Here is a 21,931-nt window from a genome sequence, read left to right on the forward strand (position 1 = left end):
GATGAGAACAGGTGATTATAAGAAACGGTTTAATTCAAAGCCACACATGGCTGTCTCAGGGACATGAGAGCTTTAATTCTATTTTGAGACTTTATTTTAAAAGTTTGTTCGCTGTATGTTGTAGCAATCCTATGGAAAAGACTTTAAATGCATTTTAATTTGGAGTCCCATAGTCCTTTGGGCAAGTCCCCGCACCCCGGCTCACACTACATTAATATAACATCAAGATCCTGAATGTAAAATCTGTCTAATGATGAGGCCAGCTCAGTTCAGCCGCATGTGTGATGTGATCAGACTCCTCGACCCGCGTCCTGAGGGACTGGCAGTGCCCAAGAAATCCTGCATGAGAGTTTACAACCAGGATTTACCACAGGGGTTAAGTTATCAGCACAAATCATCCCTTTTTTCATTTGCAGAACCAGTCCTGCAGACATGATTTACAAGTACAGTAGCTGCCGACATGAAATCCAAGGGTAACTCTGGGCTGCAAATCACACCGGCTTTGCCTCTCTTTTCACATCGTCCTATTGGTGTCATGGAAAGGGACATATTCCAAATTTGAAGATACAAATTACAACATTTTCCCAGCTATAATGAGGTGTTAAGTTCCATCTCTGTCATAGTGAGTGGAAAGTAGGACAGTGTGTCACATCACAGGGACAGGAGAATCGGCTCACTGTGCTGTAAGCATGATCCAGCAACTGCTCCACACATTGTTGAATTTTGTCATTTTAAAGGGTAAACATCACTCTCTCAGTCAAAACTTGGTACAAGTAGACACTAACTGTGAACTACCTCAGTGGAGGTCTTCACATCTTTTGTATCTTCCTCCCATCAGGGATGCAGTTTGATAATGTTTAACTCTGGATAGTTTGAATTAAGTGTAATACAAACAAAATGATTATGTTATAGTGCAATTTATATTTGTGATTCCTTATTATTTTCACATCTTTGTCTCCCATATCAGTGGGAGATGCCTACTACTATATGGAATAGAGGTCTGTAATTAGGTTCAGCTATGTGGCCGCAGCATACATTACTTTCAGAGTTGAGGAAGACACGTCTTGGAGATTGTTTGTATTATTTGGGAACAAAATAGTCTTAAAAAAGGATGCTTTGATTTAGTTTTTTACTCCTGCCATTGAAGTTTCATTCCACATTGTGACCTGTGTGATATACCAAAATACAGCTTTCCAGACATGAAATGATGAAGAGGGATTATATATTATCAGTTCGATTCATTAAGCCGCCCATTAGGCTGTGTTACAGTTAGACACAGCGTCTGATGATAAAACACAAACAAATAAGAGGAAGATAATACAAACTGCATTTTAGCAGCTCTCCAATGTCTCCCCTAATTCTGTAAATATCCTGGAGCAGGGCAACATGATATCCCTTTTCATGACACTCAATTTAAGAGGTATTGATTTTGAGATAGATGTGAGGTCATTTTCAGAAGTGTTTCAAGCTTTCAATATTTTCATGTTCTCTTAAAAGCAAACTTCAGATTAAATAATGATATTACAGAGATGCTGCTTCTGTGTCTTATGCTGTTGTGTCTCTCTGGCGGGCCCAACTCATTGCTTGGCTGCCATGGATCGTCACAATTCACTGCCATGCCACATGTCCAATAGCACAGAGACTACGGGACAGAAAATCAATGGGCTCTCATGGGCTACTCTATCAGCCCCACTATCTGGAGAGAAACATGGGGTGGGGATGATTTGCAGGATGAAGGGAAGGAGGGATTGACGCAGGTTTTAAAGCCACATTAGGTGGGGTTGGATGGGCATGAGTGAGCTGAGGCTGTAAACAGAACTGGTAAGAAAGTAAGCTCTATACAACAAGTGTTGGGCATCACTAACAGAGTTCTTCTACCAATTCCAAACAGATCCATTTTTAGACACCTTTTAAAACCATGAGACATGTCTCCCTATGAGGGAGGCTTTGGATAGCTGAAGGGGAAGCGAGTAGGCAGAGACATGAGGTTTAGATCATTTGTGAGGCTATGGGAAGTTATTCATTGTAGTTTTGATCTCTGGTTGGCAGCAGAAGTGGCACACAGCTAATGGAGGGAATTTAACTTAACACTTTGAGCTTGATGGCACATTACACAACACTTTTTTTTTAAATCCAGAGGTAGTTATCTGAACATCTAGGCATACATTGCAAATAAGAACTGTCAATAGCTAATTTGGCATACATTTGATGGTGCCAATATCCCTTAAATGTACAAAAAATGTTGCTAAAATAACAGGGTTTAAATGGTAGTCCGCAGCTAACTCAATGACACAATGACATTCAGTTTTTACAGCAGTACCATTGCAAAAGAAGGCAAGCAGGGACACCATAGCATACATTCTATTATATTCTCCAAATATTATTTTACAGGAGCCAAAAATCCACACTCAGCTCCTGAACTTTTCACCTAGTATTGAGAATTCAAAGTTTACTTGGTTCCATTTATGCTTGTGTGCAGTTCTTTCCGTTCCCATGACATGTTGTTGATATGTGAGATGCACAGTAAGCACCTGGACTACACACATTCAGACAGTCATTATGTCACAGCTTTTGTTCTGCTATTCTTTCTTCACAAAAGAGACACTAAAGAAGTTCACCCTAACCCAGAAATACTCAGAGCACAGAGGTGGCTTCTAGACGAATAAAGACTGATTGTTGATTGCAGAGTTGTGTAAAAAGAGGAGTTATATAATCAAGTAAGTAATTTCTATCAGCTTCAAATGGATGTGTTGCCTTTGTTTCAAACAGTTAATCCAATAGAGTTTTGGGGCTTTCTTTGAGAGTGTTATACAAGACGTGTTCTGTTTTACGGAGGTTATGACGAATTTCTAGCAGATAGTAGTTTCATTCTTGCCAAGCAATTGAGGAAAAGTGTAAAAAGGTTTAAACTTGAATGTATTTCTTTTAGGATTTTTATCAATTTGCTGGTACACAATATAAATAATTCAGTATCTTTTTGTCTAAGTCCAGATGCCAGTCACTTTCTCACAGTAAAGCATACTACTTATTAATTTAACATCAGTACTTAGTGTCGACCAATGGACAAAGGTTTCGATATGGGGACAGAGAAACTCAGATTTGGCATCCCTAATAATTAATAAGAGATTGCAACAGCAGAGGAAGGGATTCAGGAAGGAGAGTGGAGATCAAGTCAAAACAGGAAGAGAGAGAGAGAGAAAATGCAAGGACAGAGAAATTAATGAAGAGATAAACAGATTGTCACCATGAAAAGGTTTGAGAGTTGGAGGGAACGTGGGCAGGACTGATAAGCAAGAGACTCAGAAAGACGCAAGTGTTCAAACAAATTATTTTAAATAAGAGCAGCGGCTCATGAAGGTGATAGCATTCGGAAATGCCTCCAACAAACCATTTCACATTCACCGCTAGAACCGACTGTAGATATGATTGCTTCAGGCAAAGCATGCAAATGTTTTTTAAATGTGTAGTGCTGCCATCCAGGTCGTGAATTATTTTCTCCAATTTTCCTCATTCTCCTCGTTGATTTCACACCTGGCTCAGGTTTTGTTGATAGGGTTTAGACAATGCATCTTCAACAATAAGTACCGTGAAGCATGACCAGAAATGGATTACTCCAGATGCATTTACCTCTGCTGTTGCAACAAAGGTTAGCGGTGAGATAACATTTCCTTCTTTGTCTTTTCCTCTTTTTTTCAGTGGTGGATAGCAAGGTGATCCTGGAGGGCCTCCAGAGGTACGGCCCCATGCCAATCTATCTACCTGTCAACTACAAGATTTTCAATGCGGAGTCGGTGTTCTTCCTACAGGAGGCCAACCAAGACTTAATGAGGAACTCCAGCCTGCAGGCTCGCACCGAGTCTTTCTTCATCCACCAAGCCCGGCAGATGCCCTTTGTCAACGCTAGCTATGGGCCGCTGTCCGTCCAGCAGCCAGTCCCTCTGGATCTGCTGCAGACGCTGCCGGGGCCATTCAACACCCCCACCTTCGCTACATCATCAGTGCCAACATCATCATCATCATCGCCACCTCTCTTTACATTCAACTGGAAGGTCCACACCTATATTATCAGCGAGAGGATTCACCCCAGTTGGCCAAAGGTCCAAGTGTTGTTCTACATTGCGGGAAGGGACTGGGATGATTACAGCGCCATCCACAAGCTGCCCTGCGTCAGGATGTTCGCCTTTCACGAGACTCAAGAGGTGCGTGGGACATGCAGGCTAAAAGGTGAGCTGGGGATATGCGTTGCTGAGCTTGAGCCCCTCGCCAGCTGGTTCAGCCTGCCAACAGTAAGGCCGGGCAGACAGAGGGTCTCTGAGCAGGCCCAGGGAACGCCTGTGGAGCTCTACTACATGGTTCAAACCACGGACAGTGGAGACTGCAACTCAGAGGATTCAAGAAAGGGCAGCTCTGTGCACCCAGATCAGCAGAGGCCGATGGGCTATTACGCAGGGCATACACCAATGCAGCGCATCGGCAGCGTCAGGCTGTTTCAGCCGCTGTCTGAGCTGAAGCTGGACAATAACTTTATGGTGATGGCTCCCTCCAAACCGATCCGGCAGAGAGAAACAGTCTCTACTTTTCTGGCTCTGTCTACGCTTTCCCTAGTGCCAATATTCACCCTCAGGTGAGTCAATCTCCTCCTTAGAGAACACAGTTTAAAGCGCTGCTCTACTTATATTATCCAAACTCATTTAAACAGCCATCATCACGCATCAAGGAGTTACATTAAATAGAAGGATATTCTTAGTCATTGTTTGTCTGACTCATAAATTAAAATGAGTCATACAGGGTAATCTACAGCCTGTAGGTTTGTAAAATACATTTCACAGTTTGTAGGCGACACAGTTGTAGTCCCATCATGTATTCACTATGGTGGCTGGGAGACATTACTTACAACAGCTTGTTAAATCAAAATAATCTGCTGTTGGCAAAACCGGGGATTAATCTCTGGCATTTGAGATTAGAAAAATGTGCACATGATAAACTCGTGATTTGCCACACCAGACTCCAGTTCACAATGTTGCCATGACACCGTTAATCAACTGGCCGGCATTGGTAACATCAATAAGCATTTTTATCTGGATCATTTTTCTACTCCAAAAAATAATGTTGCATTATGAAAAATCTGAATTCGACAAATGAAAAGAAATGTTGATGAGACCAACCAAGAGAGCCCTCATTTAATCAATTACCTGGATTTAATGTGGGAAACAACACAGCCAGGCTACACCCTCAGATCCTTTTCCTGCTAGTAAATGTTAATTTTAGATCGCAGACCTTTTTTTTTTGTGAAACAACATCATTTTAATTACAAATAATGGGGACTCGTTTCAAAGTATTCTGGAAAATTGAAACACGAGCTATTGCAGAGATGATCAAGTTGAGTAAAGTTTGAAAAATGTATGGTATATTATTCTGCTTACAGTTAGGAGTTCATGTTTACAGAGTGTGTTCTTGTATTATTTACTTTGCTTACACAGACTTATCACATATCTGAATACAACTTTTAATAACCACATGTAGCTAGGGACCTCTTTACAACGCTTTCTAGCGGCTAAAGATAAAATGTTGTTTTCTTTAATTGGTATGGATTAAGCTTTCTACAGAAAATGTTTGTGTTTATTGTGACCTTACAAGTCATTTTAGAGAGTTAAATTATAATACCTTCAACACAGCATCTAGAGGGAGATTATTTTGACTGGATAACACTTTAATTACACCCTTGTGCTATTCATGATGATCGTTTTCGTGTATTCACCTTCAAAATTGCCTGTCTGAGTAAAATGTGTATCTGAGGTGATTCCACAAAACAGCTTCAAAAGTAATTATTGATTCAATGAGCTTTGTCTCATACACATTACCATTAAAACTGACTGTAATTGCTCCATGTTGTGCGATGCAAATGAAGGTGTGCGGAATATGCATACCACGGAGCTACTTTTATGCCTTAGATCTAAATCATGGCAGATGAAACAGTTAGCAGCCTCAAAGTGGAGCTGTGACAGAGAGCCCTGGCAATTTGTCAACCACGGGTGAGCAGGAAATCTGCCAAAAAGCCTCATTGCTTTTCGTCTCACTCCAGCGATGATGAACTCCCATGAAGTATTAGCGCTCCCAGTGTGTGTTTATCACATTTGTCAGCATGTGTGTAAATGGGAACTTTAAAGGCAGGCGGTATTTCTTCTTATAGGGCCTTTTTGCCCCAGGTTTGCGCCCTGATCGTTGAGAAGTTTTTTATGTGTTTTCGTTGGGATAGCGCAGACTTTAAATTCAACCAAAATACCTCATTAGCAACCAAAAGATTAGACCTCAAAGAGTTTGAAAATCACATGCTACTTTACACCACTTGATTGCTAGCTCACCAACCAAAGTCTGTAATTGAACAGGCGGGCGCTGATTACTTTTCTTGCGTCAGTTTTGTTGTGCCTTGCTTTTATGTTGCTGTGGATCAATGTCTTTTCAATTCAGTTGACAGATTTCCTGATAATAGAAAAACGTTACTTGAAAATACCCTTTCAGGACTTTATAATCCCCATGATAACTCTGGTGAGTTATTCCCATTGGTTAAGGCATTATTAAGTATTTATGTTCTCTGGAGTTTCTCTGTTCCCCACATTATCGTCCCCCATCCTCCTCCTGTTTGCAAAAGCTTAACATGGGACTTTCTTTTCTCTCAATTTCATTATGTTTTGCACTTTTTTGATAGGATGCTAAACTATTTATGACTTTGGTGAAATAATGAGTTGCATAATCCTCTTCATTAATTAATTGACATAGGATTACTCGCATTTACATGCACAGAACACCTTGAATTTGTCAAGCTCTTTATAAACCTGATCCAACTTCAGCCAGATATAAAGTGAGACTTCTTTTTTTTTTTGCTTTTGCCAATGTCAATCTTCTAATGTGAAGCATATCTTCAAGGGCTAATATATTTCCCAATTTAAAAATGAGGATATCGTATTAGTCTGCTGTGTTTTCCTGTTAGAGAGCACCATATACAATCAGCAGACTTACATGCACACTGACATTTTATTTTGTTGGATTACCATTCCATCATTTGGGTCACGGTCTAATATTTCAGTCTTTAAATCCTTAGCTGAAATCTAACATTAGACAAACTAGGGCAGGGCTAGTGGTGGTGAAAGAAAACGGTTGGGTAACAGTAAATCAACTATTATTATTTCAGTTAATAAAAAACATGTTCTGCACTAATATTTAATGTTTTTGCAATAAAAAAAGGTTTCCTGTTATCCTCCGCATCCCCACTTATATCTGATGAGACCAATCACCGAACAACAAATAAAGAAAAAGGTTGCTGCAAAACATGTAAACACACAAAACCTTCAATGTGACAAAGAACGCTACATAATGACTGGCCCATATTTTCCCATAAGGTACCATGGAAACACACAGTACAGAACAATGATGCAAATAAATGTGTCCCTTGTACATTTTGGTTTCCTGCTTATAATAAAAAAATGTAAGTTCCTAAAAATCATAAAATGTGACTTTTCGTTTAAGGGCTTCACTCGGAGCTGCTGCACTTTTCATTATCTTCAGTCAGCTGTCAAAGATCCAAATATTCTTTGACTCATGCTAGGATATCAACAGCGTGAGATTATACAATCATGCATCGCATTACTTCCAACGCTCTACTATGCAAGCTGTAATATCAAGAAGGAATAATTGATGCGCCTCATGAGGCGTAACATATGTGAGCGATAACATTTAATATGTATCCTACAAGTTATCCTACAAACCAATTCCCATATTTGCCTCGGTCGCATAGCAAAATCAGAACAAGTAACCACAGAGTTATTTTAATGCCCATTTTCTCTCTCGTCTGATTGTTTAATTGGCTGTATTTGATCTTCTCCATACTAATCTAATTATTGTGAATGTAATTGCAGGCTTTTGACCTCAGCCGCTGGAAAAACACAGACAGAGTCATGAATATGCACACATAAACTTGCATGTGTGCACACAGATATGCCAACACTCACACTCACACTCACACTCGTCCATTGCCTGGACCTGCCCAGAGCCAACTGAAAAGTCATGCTGTGTTTGTCATGCTAAAGGCTCCCGGCGGAATCAGTAATTCTCTGCTCCCTGCCTCATTAGCCATGGAGAGTGGCGTAACAGGTTAGAAAACGGTTCTCCAGCTACTCCTTATTCAACATGCAAATGAAAACACCATTTCCTCCTGAACAAATTAACAGGCTTTTCAAAAGATAAATTGCCCCAGCTGTATTGTAAATTTGACTAAACAATCCAACATATTCCCACAGATCCCCCCGGGGGCAGTGTTGCTGATGAATGCAAATGAATTGCTAATATCTGAGAGTGTGAAGGTATAAGTATGGGATTCTTCACGCTGTGCCATCCCAAACACTCAGCAACTTGTGTTGTTATTCAGGGATTTAGATTGTGAAGGCAGCAGGTTCAGTGTTTGGACTATAAATAAAGATTTATCTTGGAATTTTTAGGACATGATGCAGTGCTTCGTGTCAGATGTTTCTGATCCTTAACACGGTTCCGGTTTACAGGTCCTGTACTTTGGTTGTTTGTTGGCCAATGTTTGCTGAAATATCAGCAGGAGAAAAGGTTGGAAGAAAGATGTTCTCCCCAGTGTATTAGCCTTATCTTGACTGCACTACTCTGGGAATCAGTTCTTGGTAAAGGTCACCCAAGATAGGTATGTCTCTTTTTTCCATTTCCATTTTTGTACTTATCTGTACCTCTCCTTGTATTTCATATGCCACTCTGCCTTGGTTTCTCTCCCTCTCTCTCTATATGCCCTTTCTCCCTCCCTTTCATATTCCCAGCTTTTCCTAAGCTTGAAATGTTCCCCTTCTTTGTGCTGTATCAAAAAAACCTCCTTTGCCATTTTATCTTTAAATATTTGGAAGACTCTTATTTTAAAATTAAAACTTTCTCAATGTACCCTGCCCTTCTTTACCCATCTCCCTCTTTCTGTTTGCTTGGTCGGATCTACCGTGCTCACCAGCGTTTACTTTGAAAGCACAGACTTTTCTCATCCCCTCATTAATAAGTAATTAGTCATCTGCAGCCCGGGGAGAGTTTTCACCATTTAGATACCATTCTCTATTGGGCTCTGCCACCACAAAGCAATCACCAGTTGCCCACAGCAAGTAATTTAAATCCTTGTATTTTTCTACCATAATGATTTTCCATCACTTTTCTCCTCTTGAATTTCATCAACAGATGAATTTATTCGACAGCAGCAGCCTGGAATGTATTGCCCTTGCATTTTCACTGCTGCTTTTCTTCTTTGCTCTGTCCATCTGCCTTTGGAAAAGGCTACATGTCCCCAAGGGAATTTTGTCATCCCGCAGCGTGGCAGAGGCTCCTACGAATGCTGCGTACCATTCAGAGTGACACATGCCTCCAGGACTTTCAGTATCGACAGGGTCAAAGGTTTCTTCGATTTTTTTTCTCTCTGGTTGCTTTGAACTTATGAAAGTCTTGTGGGCTTTTTAGAAGGGCAGCCGAGGAATAAAGGGAACTGGAGTTGTGTTCTCCCGAGAGAGTGGTGCTCCATGTCTGGTATAGTGATAGGATTACAGAGAGTATAAGAAATATGCGTGGTAGGTAATGAAGAGTGTATCCAGCCTTTTAAGATGTTTCATCCTTAATAAAGATACCACTCAATCTTAAATACAAAAAAGCTAGATAGATGACTGAATAGCGGTTGTCACCCTTTACACCCAGATCTCACCGTCGTAACTTTTATTTTCATTTTTAGTTATTAAATTGTTTTAATTGACTGTCTTCCATGTTATGCTCAAGGGCGTATGGAGCTAAATAAATCAAAAACAAAAAAGGTTCAGTTGCTTGTGGTTGATCTAGAGAGAAAGTGACAGTGGCTCTGTGTCTCACGGGACCCCCCCCATCTTTTTATTACGCTTCAAGTCTATTTATGTCACATTGAGTGAAACCTTATCTGCATAGACAGCTTTTTAACTCACAAATATCCAGCTGTATATGGGTTTTGAGCTTATTATCCGTATCCACATTGATTGATCAAGGCTCACAGTCGGTCTTTGAGCCTGACTGATTCACAACAGGGTGGGGAAAACAAATCAATGAAGCAACAATCACTGTTGATTCCTACCCATGGAGCAGACATGAAAACTATTTTGGCTCAGTAATTTATGCTGATCATCAGCGTGGTAAAGGCAGGTTCGGCAGCCAATGGAGAAGAATCCCCCCACCAAATTGGTTGTTTTTCACCATGGTGAGAACATATCCATCAAGCAAGCATTAAAGCTTTTTGCTTCAATTGAGGAAGTTGTATCTCAAATGTCCGCATCAACACCACTTTTCTGAGCCACACTCATTAGTCTGCTGCAATGTGAATCAGCTGCAGATGGCTAACAACCTTCATAGCTGGAACTAAATAAGAATGTGAAAGAGCAAGACAATATTCGAAATCACTCAAAGATGTTTTTCAGATGCAAGAGACAAGACTGAATAACTCTTTTCATTTGATTCAGGCATAAATTACCTACAATAAAATATCAAAAAACATCCCAAATACTTTAAAACTATGTCATTTTAATTGTGAGATTCTGACTGTTTTAATTAAGTTTACAAATTACCTTTGGTAGAAATGCAATCTCTGGCTTATTAGACAGTTGCACATGACAGTTCACAATTACATTTTAGCTTGTTGTCCTTTTTACAAAGATAACAAAGCAAATATTTTGCTGCTGTAGCTCAGTTAACATGTGGCTATGACTCATGGACGCTGCCATTCTTGAATTCACACTAATCATAGTCTCACAAATAATGAGGTGCTGACCATTAAAATACACACACATTCAACTTTGACTATACAGAATGAAGCAAAAGCATATGTTTGAACTATCTTGAAAGAAAGAATAGACAAATAAAACTTGGAGAAAGAAGGGAACATGGAAGTTGGTGAACATGAAGAAACCTTCCAACAGGAGATGATGAGTGACGTGAGGCTTCCAACCATAATCAAATGTGTGTTTTTGCAAGCCCTTACAAATCAAACTTAACTGAGTTGACACCACTTTGAATATGAGTGATTTTTTGTTGATAATGTGCTTAACACGTATAGCATCCACCATAATGAATTGTTGCTCATAAATATGTGCTCTTGATAATATGTATTACCGATACTGTAGCGATTGGAAAACCCTCTGACCCTTTGGGTACCAAACCCTACTACATGGCCCCCCATATGTATTTTTTTTTACATACAAAACTTGATTTAACTACAATAACAACCATGACTTACTGAAGAAAAAACAAATGTCCAATATAAAATATAGGCAAAATAAAGACTAGAATGTCAGCATTGGCATTTTAAAACTACGATCACAACATTCTGGATTCCAATCGAGAATTTTCTCACAGCATTGTTGAAGCCGAATGCAATCCAGCTACTTTTAAAAAACTGAAAAATACTGGGGTACCAAGTTTTCAGTGGGGACATGTTTTTTTGGAACAGCTGCTGCAAATCCTTTACTTATCACACTGTTGTTAACATCTCCAGGCAACACTTCAACTCCAACTTGAGCAACACTGTTTACTCCAGCTCCTGCAATCGGAGTTGAAGATGATATATGTGGGGCTGGAGGGGTTGACAAACATGGTGGGATTATGTAGCGGAGCGGTCCTGGCAGAATAATCACTGCTGGCTAACTGTGGTTTGGTCCCCCTCTCTCCCCGACAATTACATGCTTGGCCTTCTAATCACTGGTTTATCCTGCATTTTTCTCATAAGGATTTACTTTGATTAGGTTGATCCCGCAGACTTGACAGCTATAACACAAACTCAAATTCATGCATAGTTTAATGTGGACTTGAGGCGAAGAAATAAAGAGAGTGAGAGGAATGATGCAATGCTGAGGGTGTCAAACATTGGTAGACTGTTTGAGAAACTGACAGTCATCCGCCAAGACAGACAAAATGCTCCAACTCGTTTCAGCTATATAAGAAATTGTTTCACACAGAGATGGGTTACAGAGATTCACAAAGATTGAATCAGTCGAAGAAACGATAAAGAAGGAAGAAGAGTAAAAAAATGAAGGGATGCAAGCAGTCTGACGATCGTTAACTCAAAGTAAACAGATTAGTTGTTTGCCCATAGGGGTAGAAATGTGCTTAAGTAAAGATTCTCCTCGTGTGAACTGTGCCACAGCCTTTGGCCTCATTCACAAAATGTCTCATTTAAACCATTGAACATGATCTCTGTGGAAACCAGTGGGGAACATTTCAGTGACTACTGATTTAAAAGGCAGACAGCATCCCAGATGACATCAAATCCACTAGCCGTTTAAACTACAATCGATTCCTCGCTTTGGTTGAAAGAAATCCAAGGAGTTGTGTCTCCAAATTAGCGAGGATCTGTTTGTGCAGTTGGCCTGGTGTTATCTGTTCAATCTGGTTACGTCTGTGCCTGTTTCTTGAGGGGTTATTTTCTTCCCAAGACTATTCTAGTTTCTCCTTTTGCTTTTCAAAATAGGCAATTCTGTAGCCTTCTTGAATATCTTTTTAAAGTGAAAATCATCAACACAATTAACTTATGCAAACTTATTGATGAAACAAAAGAGTCCATCAACTGTTGTTGGAGATAAACGAGACTGAGGAAGAGTGTCATTTTGGCAACATAGGCAAGCTAGGCCTTACGCATGGCTGCAATCCGCCATAAAACAGAGTAGAAGAGGAGTTCCCTAACTAGAAACCATTTAAATACACTAAATTATCTTTGTTAGGGAATATTTTGCTCAGGTGTTTAACCTTTGACACAGTTCATAATGTTCTACTTCTTCTGTCTCTTTTCCCATGGCATAGTTCTTTGGCTTTTGGGTTGCTGTAATCTCCCTTAAGGAGGGGCAGCTTGGGTGCTCTGTTGATGCCAGTTTCTGAACGAGCACAAGCTGACATGAGATAATTTATTGTTTAGGGACATCTAGAACCCCTTCTTATCTGGAACGTAGGTTCCTTGACGTACATTCTTTTCCAATCTGCTTTAGTTAGATTAAGAATCCATATTTGTTTGGTCTGGCGACTGAAGAATGTTGATTGTCCATTCTGAACTAGTATTGAACCTCGTATTGTAATTTGTCGGGCAACCGCTCTGTCAACTCGTGGCTGCTGAAAATGTGTTGTCAATTCTCCGGCCGTTAACTTCATAATAAACCTTCAATGTTTGCCATCAAAGTTCCAGCTCTCCCCGTGTCTCTCTGAGATTCGTCTCCATTGCTCCAGAAGTTTTCATCACAATCGTCATCTACAAGACGAGAATGGTGAATTCTTCATGAATTGGTTTAAATTTAGCATAATATTGGCCTTCTTTCAAGACGTTGACAAAGTTAAACAATGATGTACTGTAATTAATGCAGCAAGGGTCATCCAACAACAAGAGTCAACACAGCTGATCAGTAATGTGTACTAGATGTTCGTTAAATCGGAACTTATAAGGTCAAGGTGTTTCCATTTATCATTTATCCCTCCAAATCAACTAAAGTCAGTTTGAAATGTATTTGCACAGATGAGGGAATGCCATTTTGTATTTTCATTGAGCTTTTAAACATAGAAAATTCATAGTAACTGTTTTTTGTTACATTGTAAACGTTTGAGCAGATGTATATACATCCTCTCCATCATCACCTTTGTGAGATGTGTCTCCATTTAATTGCATTTGATTGGTTTACTGATGGGCTCGTGTCATCTCTTATAAAATACACTTATATTGTTTAGACAGGGTCAGAGCTTTACTCGGGTCTTACAGAGATCCATTATTTGTTCAGAGGCATACTGATCCCTACACTGTACATATACTGCAATTCAAACACGTCCTTCTCTGCTCCCTGCTGCTCCTCAGCCAACACCTCCTTGGTTGAGTGCAGCACATCCACTGTCACTCAATGACTCCATCACATACTCGTTACACACTAGGAAGTCCCCCAAAAGAGCACAGCTACTCTTATAACACCATGCTGGCCTGCCAAAAGGATTTGTCTGAAAGTCAAAACCATTCTAAGATGCTTCCATACTAGATAAGTTAGAACAAGTTAGATCCTAAGCCTGAGCTCTGTGTTAGCATGCTAACAATAGCAAATGAGTTAACTTTATAGTTTCACAGAAATCCACAGTGTCCTCTTGCACACATGGTTTTAATTTCAGTGTGTGAATTCAAAAACGCTTCTGTTAAAGACCACACACCCCGTGAACTTATACAGTTCAAATCCCCTTTTCTATGCATTATGGATAATATATTCATAATTACAGCTTACAGATAATCACACAGGCAGAGTGTGTTGAATTAATCATAATAGCAACGCATGTAAAAACAGTTGGTTTTGAACATGCATTTCCAACTGAACACATTTTTTTACTTAAACGGTTGTGTTTGATTTTATCTGGATTTCTCTGAGACTGGGAGACTGTTTGTGTAGTTTATGCTCGGCTGACCGAGAGCAACGCCTTTGGCCAAAGGGCTTTAAAGCAGCTTGAGGCCAGAAGGAAACACATAGTTTCTACAAGTGGCAGTCTCGTTTTTCACTTCATACATTTTAAAGCAATTTCTCGTCTTTTGAAATTATAGTTATTTTGCAGAATGTTGAAATTCACCTTGAGCTCCCCCAAAATGATTTGCTCTTTTATCCGTCCATCATTTATTCCCAGAACAAGTTGCATTCCCTTCATAGACACAGGCAGAAAAACAGACTTCGAGGCAGTGAGAACAACAAAACAAAGACCTACAGAGACTAACAGCGGGAAAACGAAGTGAGCTGACAGTTTCTGGGCTTCTGGGTAGAATCATTAGTCTGATATAATATTCAGCATGCAGCTTGGAGCAGAGCCTTTGGCTTGGCTTAAAGCTGTGAAGTGTTGGTCAGTCTTTCTGTGGCTGGTTGGGAGGTCGGCCATTGATCTCCAGATATAAGCTGGTACTTTGGATCCAAGCCTTCATCATCCTGTGGTGCTATCACCACTGTGGGTGGATTAGCCTCGATCTGCTCAGAGGTTTGCATGTGTGTGTGTACGCTGGTTAGCAGAAAGATGCAAGTGACTATTTGTATGTTAACATAATGTCTACACATGTGGTACTTTTTGTATGATCTGTAAGATCTCTTTCTATCAAAAGAAAAGAGGGACTGAAGACAAAAACGATGCCAGGTGAAGAAAAAAGCAAATGTTGGTTAACTGACCCTCAGTAGTTAGCTCTTTGTTTTTGTGAAAATGCATCTACAACATTATTATTAGCTTACAGAAACATTAAATAACATCTATAAAATACGGTAAGAGCAGCATGAGAAAAACCTCCGGAGATAAAGATATCCAAACAGAAATATGTTGATTATCTGACCGGGTGAACTTGAGTTTACCACAGTGTTTTACCACGTCTTCTATTTCTGGTGCTGAACTGACCCAAAGTAGTCTGAAATCTGGGACATTGTGACTCAGATTTATGAGATGTAATTTTAAAAACTTGAATTGCCTGGCCTCTTTGTGACTGATGTCAACACCTGCCATCTTTGTAAAGTGACACAGAGTTTCTCTTTTCACTGCAATTCAACTTAATGACTCAGCTGTGTAGCTGCCTTTTTAAATGTGAATCAGTGACTCGAAAATGGGCGTCCTTCTCATCATTCTACTGAAGTCACATAAGCCTGGAAAACAACTAAGAACAGCAGGTTTTTTCTTCATGTATCTATGATTACGACACTGGTTGAAAAAGTTGAATACCTGGTAGAGTAACTCAACGTTTTTTGCCAAAATCCTTTGTGTGTAACCCTGAGAATAGATCTAAATGGAATATTATTAGTTGTCGCTATTGCAGTCATCCTTTTCCCTTCAATGTGTTTCAACCACTGCAATTTCAAGAATCTGCGGGTTTGTGAGTATCCAATCAACCAACCTGCTTTCCCATGAGTGTCCTATTTCTAACAAAACAACATGAAAACATTGCTTCAATTGTCCTAAAGCGCTCCGAAAATGCTACTGCAAAAATTGGTGAATTTAACAAATGGATCCTGCAGGTAAAAACACTGAGGAAATGGATTTGAAACACCCAAGGTGAAAAAACTTTTTAAGGCTCAAGATCTTTTGAAGTTACAGAATATAACTTCAGTACAGACTGGAATACTCATTAACAAGGCGCAGAAGGTGATGCAGCTATCCCCTGTGTTAAAAGATATTAGATAAGATTAGGGTCGGAGCTTAATTAAAATAAATTTCAGTTTTATAACATTCACTCCGGTGTCCTGTGAATTTGGATTAATCCTTGTTTTATGTTCCAGTGGTTTGATATAAATATAGGACACACCTTGTAGATAATGTAACTTTCCTTTCAGGAAGAGGATCAAACCTCCTTTAAGACAACCTTTCATTCATGTAATAATATCAAGGGGACATCGTAAAGTTTTTTGAAGTTTTTAGCATCATCAGATTCTCCTAATACTACAGAGAAAAAGGGGTTAGGAAAGTAAAGAAGGCAAGAAATTAATAAAGGGACAGAACAAGGAAGAAAGGAAGGAAAAGTTGATCAAGGCAGGAAGTTAGTTAGGCTCGAATGAAAGAAAGAAGGTAAAAATGCTAAAGATTGATCAGGTAAACCTCTCCATATCAAAGTCCCAGGCTGAATTTCAGTCTTGAAGATGACGAGTACAAGATTGGAGCATGAAGGAAAAAACTCAACAATTGTGGGACATTGATGCTTTACTCAGATTACTTCTCCTCTCCACAAGAAAATAAACTTTGAGTGCGTAAACTCCCTCTATGAAAGACAACATGTTTATATATCCTCATTGTCAAATCTAATACAACAGAAAATGGGGCCTTCCCTCTGGAGGGATCCTCCCTTTGTTTCGTAAAGCAGTTTTTCAGCCTCCACGCACTGTGTGTCGGGGGTTCAAATGCTGCAGCACAAACCTGCAGTTTGCAGATGTACATGCCCCACTGTTGTTCAAATGCTTATGTAAGCTCAAAGTCCTGGATGACTGGTTCACCCTGTTCACTCTGAAGTTGGCCATGCTCTGGCCCACTGGTGACTGCAGGAGATCTGGCAGTGTCACTCCACTTTTTTCTCAGTACAGACACACTGTGTTATGGCCCAAAGGACTCTCTCTGATTCTCTTTGTCTCTCTTTACTGACACACAAGCTGACACAAAAACACGCACTCACACAAACATCAAAACTCTTTCCCTGCCATTCCAGCTGCTCCTGCTTTAGTAGCTGCATGGGGTTTTTACACTTCCTTTTCTCTTCTTCACAACCTGCATCATAAATAAGCAAAACATGCTGTGGTAAAAGTGTCTGAGATATTTTTGTAGGTCTCAACAATTGTAAAATCAGTTTTAAGGTTTAATATATGAACTAAAAAAAACATGAAGAATTCTGCAGATGTGAGTACACAAGACATACAACTAAACTAATACATATGGCACACTTTTGAAAGTATATATTTGTTTTGTATTTTGATCTTTTCTGTCTTCTGAGGATCTTGCTAATTAATATGCCAGAGTAGAAAATGTCTCGACCACTTCCTGCTATTTAGTGTCAAGACCTTAAAGTGACGTGGGGTGAAATGAGCTACAGGAAGCAGCCTCAATTACCAGGGTTGTGTGTCTTGCTTTTTGCTGGATGACTAATCATTAATTTGGCCTTCAGCGAAAAAATGGCACATCTTTTGTGAAACATTTAAATGCTTTTAATATTGGCTGCACTGAAAGACTGCTCAGTTGTGGATGATGCTTAGGATGACCTCACATTAATAATGAATCCTCTTTTGAATCATGTATTTATATATTTGCTACGTTGCTTGTGAAATACACAATAACTGCATTATGCACTTTTCAGCTTCAGTGGAGTTGGTCTGTGGCAATGAAAAACTCTATATATATCGGACATTAAGGCTCCATTTCTTGTTCGCACTGCCCTATTGCTCATTCATCCTGAATCGACAGCAGTGAGACTCAGTTGTGTTCTCTTTTTTAGCAACAGTTAGAAACATCTACTGGATCATCAGAGGTGTAAGCCTTTTCTCTGATGAATTAGCTTACACAAAGGTAGTCTCCTTTTCCTGTAATGAGATAATGAGTGTGAACATTACAAGTTACCTGGATGTAGCTCCTGTTTAATTATCTGTCTAGCCCACTGTTAATCTTTAAGCAAAAGTTAACGAAAGAATGTAAACACAGTTACTGCGGGGAACATGGGCAAAGCACGATAAGGCCTGAATAGCCTCAAGCAACAGCAACAAACAGGCAAATGCAGCTGAGTTTGTTTGGATTTCCCCAAACCTTAAAAACAACATTCATTTGAAATGTAGCTACAGACATGTGTAATGAGACCTAATGTATGCCCTACTTATAGTCTATTTTCATTGACATATTTCATAGCTTTATGCAAGTCTTGCATAATCTACTTAAGAATATTGCATAGAAAATGGTGGTGTATTTTGTGTGTAACATAAGTTAATGAAAGTATACAGCCCTTTATATAAAATGTATGGATTTATATTTCTTTGCACACTTCAAGGTGGTTTAGGACTGAATGAACACTTGTCCTCATCCACTCTTTCATGGCGCGTCCCCTGGCACGCCATGTATGACATTGGTCTGCAGGAACAGACCTGCCATTGTCACTCCACGAGGCTCAAAGCAGACAAGCTGTGTTGTGGCCCAAGGGAGTTTTTTTGTGCACACACACTAAACACACACACAAACAGAGAGAGCGGCCCAAGAGACTCCTCTATGAAGGGATCAGTGTAAACATCCAGTGGCAGGCGAGGTGTTGGTGGCCTTGTGAAGTGGAAGCGTTGCTCAGGACATGGTGCTGGCTGATAAGCACTACCAACCTACAGGAGAGAAGTGAGTTGGTCATCCCTGTTTAAAAACCGGGAGCCACCAATTCCCCCGGGACCGGGTTACTGCTGCAGCGCACTGAGGAGAAGCTAAGACTTCTGCAAGGGGAATGAAAAGTGGTGCACTTATGGTGCAAGTATTCGTGAGCCATGTTCATCATACAGTAACATAGGCTGCTTACTGGTTCAATAAAATACATTTCCAACAGAAATACAAAAGCATTGGTCATACAGTATATTATAAATTTTTTGACAAGGGACGTTTTGTTGTGGGGCTACTAATAACTGCTGTAGTGAAAATATCTACAAAAAGGGGGTCTGGTAATACAAAATACAAAACGGAAGCATGCCTTGAAGGGGATTAGCGATTTATGGTCTGCTACTTAACCCTTAAGCCACTGGGATATCCAAATCTCTCCTTGACAGAAGAGCTTAATTTCCAAACCTAACTGAACATTTTCCATATAGGACAGCAGATTGGGAGATATTTCTTTGCTTTTTTTATTTTTCCACCGATAGGGCTGTCACATCAGAAATATGGGTCGTTTCTGATGAAAATGACAGGCCGTTAAGCTTGAAAGACTAGTTGATTGCAATGGTGCAATCGCACACTGTGTGATTTACACCCTGTCAATACATAGTTTATTGGCGGTTGTATTTATTTATGTCACGTGGGTAGAGCAGTCCGGCCATTAATTGCGGCACTGGTACTCAGTACTATGGTGCGTGTGGCAAAGGTATAGAACCACTATATAAGTGCAGTGCATTCACCATTATCTACAGATAGTTATCTCTCAGTCAGGGTGAGGACCTAATGGCATTGTGAATACACACTGTGGTTTATTTTCCAAAGGGAAGCTTCAGGACTCTCTCATTCGCAGCCATAGAAAAAGGATGGCTTAAATGTTTTTGACCTTATGCAAATAGTGCAGAACTTGCATGGCTCCAGAAACAAAGAAAACCAAGATTTTTTTTACATGAATCCAATGTTTAATATCTGTGAAAAGAAATCTCTGTGAAGGAAAACATATATGTTGAAAGACTGTGTTGACATTGAAGTGTTGCTGGGCACATTCTCCGCTTGTTAAAAAAAGTTGTGAGCTGCTAAATACACACAATGCAAGAATGCTTGCTATGTTTGTAAGGTTTTGGCACGACGACAGCAACAAGCAAGAAGTGACACTTTATAAATAGCCACTTTATGAGCCAATATGTGTTCCCTGGCACTGAAAAAAAACACTGAAATGTTAAATAAAGCTGCAAAAGGGTTTTTATTGGAAGAAAAGTTAGATATACACTGACAGTATTTGTTTTGCTGTGTTTATGAGACTGCCCTTAAGTCCACAGACAGGTAGCATACAGTATAAGCCATGAAATATAACTTAATTTCCCCCTGCCTGCTTCTTGGTGATGTAATGGATGCTTCTTCAGTAAGTGCAAAATAAGGGAAATTCTGAAATGCACTCCATGAACAAGCGTGATGAAACCATTTTGTAAGGATAAAGATGTCTTGAGGTTGTTGACAGTGAAAAGATGTTCTTGTATTTACTTTATCACAGTTCAACATCTGCTACGCAGTGGGGTCAGATTTTTAGCCGAGACATTTCTTTTTCTGTGCACCTTTATTTGCAGCTTTTAACACAACAGCTGCAAGAGGTTGCATGGAAGACACAGAAGTGAATGATGATACTTTCATGCCGGTATTTTTTTTTTGTATATCAGTATGTCCACAGTATGTTGGATTTGAAACCAAGCATGGCTCTGACTCCCATACTTTGGACATGCTTCAAGCTACATGCGAAACCTGTGTTGACACAAATATGTGCCATGCAGTTTGAATAAGCTATGGTCTTGCTCCATTATTAACTTTTTACAGATAGGGATAATAAAAGGTTTTTAATGGATTTGTTAGTCTCACAATTGTTATCTTTTCCCTGGAATGGAAACTGGGAGAAAAATAAGAGAGGACAAGATGATGAGGCAAAGAGAGTCTAGAAAAGCAAGAAACAAGACCTTTGAAAAGCATATTTATTTTCAAGCTGTGGATAACAAAGCTCTATTTTGCAAAGCACAAAGGAAATCAAATTAAAATATGTGTATCTGTAAATTCCCATCTGATTTTTAAGATTGTCTGTGAGGAGAGCAGCGGGGTGGCATTTTACTCCAAAACAAAACCTCAAACACTTTCTTTTTACTTTTGTGGTATCCTTTTGTTACGAAATAAGAGCACAGCAGCCTGCAGAGATTATCTGTTGTTTTCCAATCCAAGCAGACATCAAAGCCAATTATTCTACCCCTAAATCATTCCTCTATCTTCTTTGTGATTATGTCTTTTTCTCTCTGTCATCATCACACCTTTCACATTCCTACTTTGCTTTCACAGACATGCACAGGCACACAAACATACATTTTAAACCCCCATAGATGACTATATAGGGTCTGTTCCCTGTCTCATGTATGTAGCGTAGCCTGCTGCTGATGGTGCCCACTGGTGCACATAATGAAGTGCAAGTGGAGCTAATGTACTGCTTGACAAGCCAGCTTTTACAGATCAGGACTGAATTGATTTATTCCGCGATGTCAGTTCAGCATTTTCCAATAATCTTCTCATGACAGAATACCATGTGTAAAGTGTGCAAACATTTCAGACGGATGCTTTATTTTGTCCCCAGTGGATGGCTGATAATGTACTGTATGTGAACATAACCTTGAGACGAGCGAAGGAAACCAAGATGGAATTTATTTTATTTTGAGAGTTTGGGTTTTCGCAGTAAAAAGCCACATTTCTCACAGTTTGCAAACATTTCGTGGCACCATTGTGACAGCTTTCCAACGGACATTTTCTGAAATGTTGGGCTGGCGTGATGGCTGACATCTTTCTTGTCACATCGCCACTCCGGCACTTACTGTACTGCCTTCCCACGGCTTCAACACAACAAACAGATGACATCTAGATCAAAAATGTGTCTGCCATGGCTCACTACGCTCACTCACGCCAGCAGATGAATTTAATCAATTACTTCAGGGATATTGATAGTCCCCTAACGTGAGGACAG

General features: G+C 39.8%; 1 protein-coding gene across 1 annotated transcript in view; it reads left to right on the plus strand.

The window, feature by feature from the left end:
* Positions 1–21,931, plus strand: part of si:dkey-112m2.1 (transmembrane protein 132C) — a 122,043-nt gene that overhangs the window by 38,027 nt on the left and 62,085 nt on the right. Inside the window, 1 exon segment of the mRNA XM_063889825.1 lies at positions 3,697–4,624. Within this exon segment, the coding sequence (XP_063745895.1) occupies positions 3,697–4,624 (928 nt within the window).

The sequence above is a fragment of the Eleginops maclovinus genome, chromosome 8, assembly GCF_036324505.1.
Source record: "Eleginops maclovinus isolate JMC-PN-2008 ecotype Puerto Natales chromosome 8, JC_Emac_rtc_rv5, whole genome shotgun sequence".
NCBI classification, from domain to species: Eukaryota; Metazoa; Chordata; class Actinopteri; order Perciformes; family Eleginopidae; genus Eleginops; species Eleginops maclovinus.